Source organism: Echinococcus granulosus (assembly GCF_000524195.1).
Source record: "Echinococcus granulosus chromosome Unknown EG_S00155, whole genome shotgun sequence".
NCBI lineage: Eukaryota > Metazoa > Platyhelminthes > Cestoda > Cyclophyllidea > Taeniidae > Echinococcus > Echinococcus granulosus.
The window spans coordinates 139,872-150,163 of record NW_020170535.1 but is presented as its reverse complement, the minus strand read 5'-3'; the positions used below and the strand labels follow the sequence as shown (position 1 = coordinate 150,163).

The 10,292-nt window shown below is 40.2% G+C and overlaps 1 protein-coding gene across 1 annotated transcript; it reads right to left on the bottom strand. All coding sequences in view use genetic code 11, as the record gives it.

Annotated features, from left to right (window-relative positions):
* Nucleotides 1–5,154: 5,154 nt before the first annotated feature.
* EGR_09596 (hypothetical protein) lies at nt 5,155–9,981 on the bottom strand (the record flags this gene model as incomplete). Its single annotated transcript, XM_024498845.1, has 3 exons — nt 5,155–5,402; nt 6,742–6,909; nt 9,867–9,981. The coding sequence occupies 3 exons, from the start codon at nt 9,979–9,981 to the stop codon at nt 5,155–5,157; spliced, it is 531 nt and encodes a 176-aa protein (XP_024346755.1).
* Nucleotides 9,982–10,292: the final 311 nt, after the last annotated feature.

Below are 10,292 nucleotides of genomic sequence, written 5' to 3'. Positions count from 1 at the left end.
ATGGAGCATCTGCCAAGTGCGTTAGCCCACCGAGGGCATTTTTTTTGGTTGTTTGTTTTCCCAAGGTAATGCCATTAGACCATTTAAACAAGTTGGTAAAGGGACTGGTAGTCCCATAAAATCTGGCCTTGATTCGTTTAATGCAACTTTACGCGGTAGTGGGCTATAACACTGATATAATTACCACTTTTATGGTTTCGCGATGTACTTTTGTTTAGTTGATCCGTGATTTGTGGATATTTATTACCATTGCAAAAGATAGCAAGCGTATATGGGGTAAGTCAGTTTTAGCAACGTTTCCTGTAAATATATAGGTTTCAGGCATCTCCAAAGGCGTTTTAATTTTTTTTCTACCTCTTTCATCCTAAATTGACCTGCAAGATACTCATCAAATTCGTTCTACTATAGTCGATCCTCATAGGCTAATGTGGCTCATTTCAAGGTTCTCGTTTGATAATTATCCAGATTAATAATAAATTTGGTTTTTCATTGACACTTTCTTTCCTAGAGTCTTATTTTGAAAAGAATTAATCCGCATTGTTTTGTGGACCACTTTGACTTGGATTCACCATGTATTATCCTGAGGCGAGATTCACGTAAAATTCTTGCAAATTTGCATAATGAATTATTTGTTTTAGCCTTTTTCCTTATAGAAAGAAAGGTCACAAATAAGATGGGACGACTTTCATCCATCCCATTTCTATAATGAAATAAACGCAATTTTGTTTTATTGTAACATTTTTCTTGCCTCATTCACTGTTTTTGCAGTGGATAGTTAACCAGAGTATTTTGTTCCGTTGCCCTGAAATAACACTGCCTACAAAAAGGAGTGAGATGCTATCGTCCTCTCATTTTATTGGCTGCGTGATAAAGTAGGGTGGAGTAAACTCGCTCTTCCTCTCCGGCTCTCGCAGCAACGATCTGACAAATCGAAAGCCACCGCCAAATCAGCCTATTTCAACTGCATTTGCTGTCATTTGAATGACTGAGTTCGAAAGGATTACTTCGTAATTCCCACCTGCATTAGGCATAATCATGAGTCACGATCATCATGGGCGGAAGATGTGTTGCCGACGTATGGAAGGGATGGGGTCTTCTGACGTGGCCCAAAGGTCACTCCACCCAGTGCAAGTACAAACGTTAAACCTTCGATTCTTGCACAATCAAAAACAAAAGTTAGACAAAAATAAAGTAGTGCATTGCCACCTTCCCCTTTTGAGCGCCGGCTTCTGCGCTCCCCTTGGTGAACCTCTTGCGTCGGTGTTGGAAGAAATTTAATCACGGGCCATCCGCGCCAGCCATCGTATTTTCATGCAACTGAGGGGATGTTTTACCGTAGCGTCACTGGTCCCTTTTGGCAATTCAACTGAATCTGGAGTCTTATTTTGATTGAAAACTGCATTGAGGGAACAGGGAATGTGCTACTTAACTCGTTTGTCCACCGCTTGTCAGAAGAACACTAACCCACTAGCAGAGTCAGTGAATACTTGACAGGATTCAAAGTAGTCATAGTCTGTTCACCCTTCCTACACTGTTCTCACTGCAGTGCTCCCCAGCCGTATATATCCGGGTTCTATCCAGCTAGTAGAGAGTTGGAGGTGGTTTCGCGCATTCACCTAATTGACTTCTTCACACAGGTGTCAAAGACAGCTTCGTAACAAACCTTTCAGGTGGTTCACAGCCACGGTTGGTGTCGCTGCAGTTGTTGAGAGCATTCCTGCTGAATACGGGACTGGGGTAGTTGCCGAAGGTAGACGTTAGTTCTAACCCTTCTGTTAGGGGTAATCGCAGACACTTTCGTCCGCAATACGCCCTTCTTCGATCACTATGAGATGTAGCACTTAGGAATGGAACCTCTTTTTGTCGTCACCGATGGCGCATCTTAGTGGTTTCCTGAAGACAAAATAAGGCATAATACTAGTGCAGAAGGGCTAAGGGTCCCTAATGTCACAGCCTGGAGTCTGTACCACCTAGAAGTACGATAGCGGACACGAGGATTTAAACAGACAATCCGGGCAAAGTGCTAAGTGCTGCTTTCGTTTAAATTCAACTGCCACAAAACTGCTCAATTTTGAAGGAATTTTAAAATGTTCATTTTGTAAGAAAGTTCTAATTTTGGTGTGATAACAATATTTTCATAAGGAAAGGAGGAGCTGAGTGAGGTCAGAGGTCAAAATTAATTTTAGTGGAAATTGTAATCCTTCACCTTGAGATAACTCAACTCGAATAAATGAAATTGGTTTTGCTAGGCGCAGCTGCCTTCTGATCTGTGGCAGTTATAGACTTGACTATTTCCGTGCTGTGGATGCGAGCTGGTCTGAGTCCCCTTCTTCCCTACCAGTTTAAATAATTAGTTTCCAGAAAAAAATTTTAAAGTTGCAAAGATTTTTCAGCACAAAATTTCTTGGTCGCGCCCCCAAAAATTGGCAAAATGGACACCTGTCAAAAGTGTACTTGAGCCCTTCTCTGACAAAACTGTGAGCCTACATTAGTCCATGGTAAAATAAAATTAAATTTGTGTGTATTTTTTTCAACATATGATGTGCATTTGACCACGAAAGTTAAACTTTATTTTTCATTAAACCTCTGCTACTGGCGTCACTTATATGTGACATCCGTTTATCAGACAGTAATAAGTATCCACCTGCACTAAATTGAGTGCCTTAAACCGATTGGTTGAGGTCGAAACAGTAAACTAGAGGTGGGATTTCCCTAGTTTAAGGGTTATTACGTTTTTCGAATACAAAGTGGAACAAGTGTTAATGTAAAAGTCGAATAATGAAACATCCCGGTTTAGGTGGTCAATTTTCCCCGAAGACCCTGACAGTGAAAGCGTAAAACAAGCCTCTCAAAGCTCAAATTCAAATTTTTTAAATTTTAAAAATTTCGCTTCATCAAATCCAACAAACCTTTTTCCTCTCCTGCTTGAATAATTATGTTGGTAGTTGTTTGCTCTAAGCCACTTTTAAAGGAACTATTGAGACAAAATGAATGTTGTTTGTAATTTCTTAAATGAAAAAACAAATCTACGTTTGACAAATCAAGGACTTCACTTCATTTAAATGCACGGCGTAATTACATGGACCAAAATTTGAGGACAAGGTTAAAGAATAGAAGCAGGTTTCCATGGCACTCGTTCATTTTTTTTTTTCTTTCTACCCTGCTCAGCCGACGATTCAATTCAACGATCTTGAAATTATTCTGTTTATTTTGTAATGCCCCCAGTTATTTGTTTGAGTCCCTGTTTTGGGTTCGTGAACATTTACGCCCCAGCCTTTAAACATCCGCCGGGAGTCATGGCTTTCGGTCCGAGCCAGTGGAGCCCAGTCCTTCTGTACGTCAGCAATGCTTATCCTTCCCGCCTACTATGTCTTCTTTTGCCTTCAGGAAAGACTTGGATAGCTGCAATTTTAGTGAAATTCTTGGTGTATTTTATGCTCTTGTTGAGTTCCATCATCAATTTTAAATGTAGCTTGTGGTGGCGCATTTCTAATTTCCGCACCGCAAATGATTTATGGGTCTGGACTTTAATGACCATCCCTTAAACCTTCCCCAGAGTTTGTGTTTTAGCGTCTTATTCCTCCTCAAAGACGCTGGAAGGAAGAACGTGGGCTAAAAACAGAAATGACTGAGACAAAGCGCTGTGGCGCCACGGTTAATTGGACGGCCTAAACTACTGGCCTTTTACCAAGGCTTTGTTCTGTTGATTCGTTTGATTTTTTACTCGTATGTGCTCTCCTTGCTAATATTTTGTCATTAAACTTGTAGGCAGATATTTGTTGTTGTTATTGATCATTTAGTGAAGTGTTTTGACTTATTAATCAATGCACAATTCTGCATTTCAATTTAAACTTCCAAATTCAACCCCATTATTCCTACATTTGTAAACGTAGTGACAGTGGACCATCACGATCCCATTGCATAGATTGAGTCTGTCAAAATGGCTTAACATTCGTCGTAAACGAAGATACTTTATTGTACGCACAATTTACGATTTATGATCTGAAACCGAAGCACTAACTTTGCGCACTTTGAGTATCGCTGTGCATCACTTAAGGCCAGCACTGTGGTTTTATCTATTAAAACACCAACTCGCAACCTCTTAAATGTCGCAATATCTTAAAAAGTTAATTGCATTTGTAAAACCATACTGTTAGATACAGTATTTTTTAAAAAAATAGTTTGGAATCAGCTCTAGAAGATGGATTAACACAGAAATTCTGTTAACAGTGCAAATAAACTTTGATACTGCAAGTAAAAATTGAAATTACGTATTATTTCAACTTATTTTGACATAAAATTAAATAAGAAGCACACCACATTACTATTTAGTCCCTGACATACATTTTATTTAAACCATGCTACTCTAATAAAAGTGCTAATTAGTTTCGCAACTGACAGGTAACTGAATGATTTAACGCAGTTTGTCATCCCATAATTTTCATAATTTGCCTTAAGGTATTCGTCTGTCAATGAAATCTGTAATTCTGCCTTAAGATGGCACATGACTGCGTAGTTTATTCCAATGGTACACATAGGCCTTTAGAAGCAATAAATTTTGCCCTACCCATCTCAGTTCTTAATCCACCTTCAGTTTCCTTAATTATCTCGTCTGCTTCATCTGCGATTGGCTAGTCGTGATGCCAAGCAGGTAGCAACTGTCGCCTGAGGGGTGGAGATGACTGTGAGGGTAAAGATTAAATGAAGTCGTGGTGGGCATTCTTGCCTTCTCCAATCATTAAGTGCCAATCATCCCCCAGGTAGGGTCTGCAACGCTAAGATGTATGAGGTGTTTCGTAGTGCTGATTTACAAGCACATTCTCTAAACGTAACACGACAGCAACTTTTACGAGGGGGTTTTTACTCCTGCTTTTGCCTTAAAGCCAAGTAAATCTCGATTTAAAAATGAGAAAAGCTTGAATCATATTCATCAGGTTCCACCGAATTTTGATGATAAGAGGACCCAAAGTAATGCGCAAATGTTTCAGAGCACAATAAATGGAACCGTGCCAATTGCAGACTGGGACACATTTTTGCTCTACTTTACGTGTATACCAAAATTTATGGATTTTAAGGCTCTACAACTTACGGCATTTCACTACAGCCAGCTTTTTGTAAACTATGGAGATTTTCTGCCCTTGATACTTCATGAAATCACCCAGCTTTGGCAACTAATTTACCGACAAATAATGGGGCGTTTGCTGTCTCAAACGATGCTGCATTACGATTTGCCAAATAATATGCCGGAGCACCTTGCGTAGTTGTACCGTGGTTTAGCTTCTCTTTGAAGTGTTCTGCCTCACCGGTGATTTGTCCCAATCCCCATGCATGCAGACGAAAAAGTGCCCCTTTTATGTATATTTTTGTATCTGGCCTAGACCGATGACAGAATTTTGACTTAGCTGAATTATTAAACTTTAATTTTACCTTAAGGTCCTTTTATCACAGACAATATTAGCTGCAATTTCTTAGTTATGATCTTAGTATTAGAATGGCATCGGTGTAACCCAACTAGTAGCTAAGCCTTATCTGCGATTTCGTATAATTCACCTAAACATTCACCGTAAAAACGACCCTAATCAACCACTAAAAATGAAGTAATAGAATTGTAGAGCTCTGTGTCTTTCCTGGAAGCCGAAGGAATTCATACTGCTAGGACAGGAAATATATCCCCTACATACAAAAGGGCTGAGTTACTACAGGTTGCCTTACACAGTAGAAGTAACACCGCTTGGCACTAAGTGTCACCTTAACCAAACTAGGGAATTAAACGAACGACCGAAGTATTACAGTACGCATACGTCAAGCAGTTCTGATCCTTTCAAGTAATCAGGCAACAACTTGGATGTTTAGATGTACTTCTATTCACTTTTTTAACTCCCACAAGGCCGTGGCAGAAAGGTATTTGCTTTACTGATTCATTAATTAGGCAGACTCTCTAATATGAAAGGATGACTTCCTGGCCATTTCTATAGCCTGCATGCTTTGCTTCAACTCGACTTACGTTTTACACTTTACAATATTGGCAAAATTATGGTTAAATCTTCTAGGAACGTCGCTTAATTAAACACTAACAATTTTTGTTAGTCATTTTACGAAATTACTTCTTAAGTGCTGTTAATTTGTAAAGTGATTTAACTGCAAAGTGGGAGGCGTGTGAAAGGGCAAACCAGGCTTACAGTATGCTTAAAAATCAAGGCGGTATTTTTGGATGTTTTTTGCAATTCTTAACCTATTATTTGTCGAGAACGGTGAGCAAATGCTCCGTCATTTACAAGAATTCGTCATTTAGGACAAGTAAAGGTCGTTGATTCTATTTCGCAGGGATGCATATAAACTATATTAAATATAATCACAGGTTCATTCCAAATAACCAGTTTAAGTAACTATCTGATCTATTTGAAAAAATGATTTGATGATTTTTAATTTAGGATTCATCAAGCCAATAAATCTCAAAAGCATGTTCCGTTATTTCGCTTAACTTGTACAATCACTCATGCACTGCGACACATGGGTCCTACCCGAGCATGTTTTAGGATAAACACGTTTAAAATAAGGATTTTTTATGATACATAGATGGGCTAGAGGGAGGTCAACAGAAATGGCATCGACGAAACAATGCTGCTAAGTAGGAAACCGAGAGGCCAGATAATGAAAAGCCGGAGAAGTTAAAGGTACAGTAAATTAGAGAGCCTTCTTTCGCAGCGACATTAAGTATATCTATGTTGCTGTCATGGTTACCTGCTTTGGTCTTAAAGGCTGTGAAAATAAATGCGCTGTGAATTGCGAGCATAAAATAGCCTCTCTGTGCTGGATCACATGTTTTCTTGCAAAACAGTTTCTCATTAAGGTAATAAACTTTTTTAAAACTCCAATGGTGCCAATAATGATGATATTTAAGTGCGTAACCTAGTACTACATTTTGTGCATACAGGACAAAAGTAAAGCATTATTTCGCAAACTGATTATTGAATTAAATCCTATTCAAATCCATGGCATCCGGGTACCCCAAGAAGCCGGGCCTAACTTTCCTTTCTTTTTTCATAGTCGCTTTCACTAGTTTGCACACCCTACCAAGTTTATTAACGGATTCAGCTAACACCGCTTCTGTTCTCTTGAGGGGGTGATATACTGCAATACGTTAGTTATTTGTTTAACTCTCGGTTTTGGTTAAGGGTCAATTAGGGACCCTGCCATTGTAGTACCGCTAAGCAAGCTGGCCCCTGGACCGCGTCAGCAGCCCTCAAGCCACTCTCTACGTCAAAAACACAACCTATATGGGTATAATGTCCCCCTTTGTCTTCGGAAAAGCCCGGCGCGCTGTAACACCTCTCAATTCTTGTAACGCCCCGAGACTTCCCTAAAAAAGAAAGAAGACATGATAAAAGGGCAGAATATATGTATTCGACGTGCAGGAGGTATTTGGGCTGCTAGCATGGCCAAATCAAAAATGGCTCTTCACCAAAACTAGGAGTTAAACGACCATCGTACTACATTCTAATTTAATCCCGTACAGCAGATGGCCGAGTTGCACTTCAAAACGTGCCAAAAGCTTAAAACGACCAGCTTATGGAAACGACAAGGAAAGGGGCAAGTTATGATCTAAAGGAGTCTCATAAAGGGAATGAAGAGGGTGAGACTGTCTCCTTCTCTTCATCCTCACAGGTAAGTTTTGCAATAGCCAAAGTGAGGTGTGAGCTGTCTCGTTATGCCGCCTAGTAAGAGTAGGAACTGGCTCTTCTCTCTATCAAATGATTCTTTGTTACCAGTTTATTTTTTGCGAAATATTTGCATTTCCTGCACATTGGCACAATTGGAGGGCTCTAAAAACAACTATGCGATAGACTTTCAAGTCCACCATCCGCCAGCCCTTAACTTTTGGTAGGAAGCACACATTTCCTCGGTAGCTTTTAGATGCCAGGGACTTTAATTCTGCACTGCAAGATCTTAGCTAATGCACCTCCGCCTATTTGATTCAGTAGCGACATCCTTTTATCCACTCATCATGATCAACCAGTGATGGTGGTCCTGAACATGAGCGGTTTATCACCAGAATAAATGGAATTTCTTGAAACACCATTACTCGGTATGCCTCTCTATCACTACATGCAACGACTTCTCCGATTTTCAAACAGTAGACTGGACAAAAAGGCTTCAATTTTCAATTATGTTTGTTTGAAAGCAGACAAGATCGAAGCATAATCATCAGGTGTAACCATAATGCTTCAATTGTTCCTGTAACCATGGATTCCTAAAACGCTGACATTGAAGGGTACAGTCATTGTACTTCCACTCGGTGCTGCAGTTTTGACGCCATTTTGTGAATCGGCAACGCATATTCTGTCATAGTATAATGTCTTCATTTGTCTACAGAAAATGGTCGGGCGCTGCATTGGTGGGAATGAAAAGCCAACCCAACCCGTAACGTCGCAGAAGAAAGGTATCTGCTGCTGTAGAGGGAATCTGTGCCGATCTCTAGCGGAGGGATTGAAAATGACGTCTACCTTTGGCAGCCACCCCAGTTTCTTGTCCTGCAGGATTGCTATCAACAAATGAAGCAAGAAGCGCTGACTGTGATGGTGAACCAACTGTAAATGTATGCTACAGGGCTGTCTACCGTACCTGTGTGGAGATGTCAATGAAGTGAACATTCGACTCCTCTACGTCTCTACTAGCTGGATAGGACCCAGATAGCTGTGATGGAGCAGCACTGAGGTGAAGACAAAGTGGCATAAAAGATGGCAATTCCCGCTTTCCCCCAATACAGTTCCCGAATAGGACAAAAGCCCGGATGCGAGAGCAATTGTCAAGAGGGTGTCAACGGCGTTGCAATCAGTTATCCTCTCAATTGCAAGCAAATTCGATGTCTGGCATGGTTGGCTCGTGGGTGTTGCTCTTACACCACCGATTACGTTGTAATGGCCGAGGAGGGAGGTTGACTTAGGGAAGGGGGGAAGAAGACGCTTAAAATGAGAAAGAGGATAGGCAAACCACTGACTATTTGCTTCACTCTTTGTTTGTAGGGCACTGAAGGCTCCGAGATTTTAATTCCATTTGATGGAAGTACAGTCTTAGCCCGTCTATACGTCTTCAATTCACATCCTGCCCGAGAATCATGAATTCTTTCGTCTTTGCGAATGTCGCGGAGCGACTGTTATTGTCAATCTGATAAATTTTCTCGAGTTTCAACTTCAATTATTCCTTCACAATCTTTAAACGAAGTCCAACTCATTTACTACATTAGAGAATTTCTTTTTAAATTCCACCTTTGCCATGGGACTGAGCAAAGTAGAACCGAATTCTCATTTTACTGTCCTTTCCCGCTTAGCCAATTTTACTTTCCTTTTTATGAGAAACATCCTGCATTTTGATGATTGTCTTAGCAAATAAAATCCAATTTCCTACTTCCTATTGTAGTGTTGGTGACAAAGGTGCGGCATCTTTGAAGCGAATTACTTCTCATTCCCAACTCTCGGTTTTGGTGACGGGCCATTGTAACTCCGCCGGCTGGTCTGACCTTTGGGCCATATTAGTAGTCCCGTAGCCCCTCTGTAGGTGGCAATTTACATTCTGCTCAAGAATTATATCTTCTTTTGTTGTTCAGGGAAGTGTCGAGGCGCTGCAAAACACCTGCGGTAATTTCTTACCGCTCATCAGATAAGTACACCCTATAACCCCTCTGACTAAAATCTCGGCAGCACATTTGTAAACCCCGAAATAGGACTAAACTAAATAAATTGTTTATTTATCGATCTGCTTGTTATTTAACCCAATGAGAAATCAACTTGCAAAAAAATAGCTTATTGACTTCCAGTCATGCTTCCTAATCAAGAGTTGACAGGTTTTTCTTGTTATTATTTATTTACCATGTGACAAATACAGACATGTTTCCCTTGTTTTCGGCCCTGGGTGATGATTTTTTAACTCTTTTTTACTAACTAAAACAAAATGAGTATGTATTTTAGTGGGTACGCTTGGCATCCTCAAACCTGTCCATTTGACAGCTAATGTGGCATAATAATTCGAAAAGTAACAAGCCAAGGCACTTCACTATCAAAAGTTAGGAGTAGTAAGAACGGACAAACCATTTAACTGTGCCGGTAATTACTTGTTTTTCTAAGCCCCTTAGCAACTGTGCTACTTTACGTCATCGTGTCTGATATGGTTCCGACTTTAAAAAATTGGTATCATTGTTCATCAGTAGACTAATGTCTGAAGCACAGGTCGTTAATGAAGTAGGCGATGAAGAACAATGGAAATATTTATGGGATGCTCATTTTTTACATGCTTGG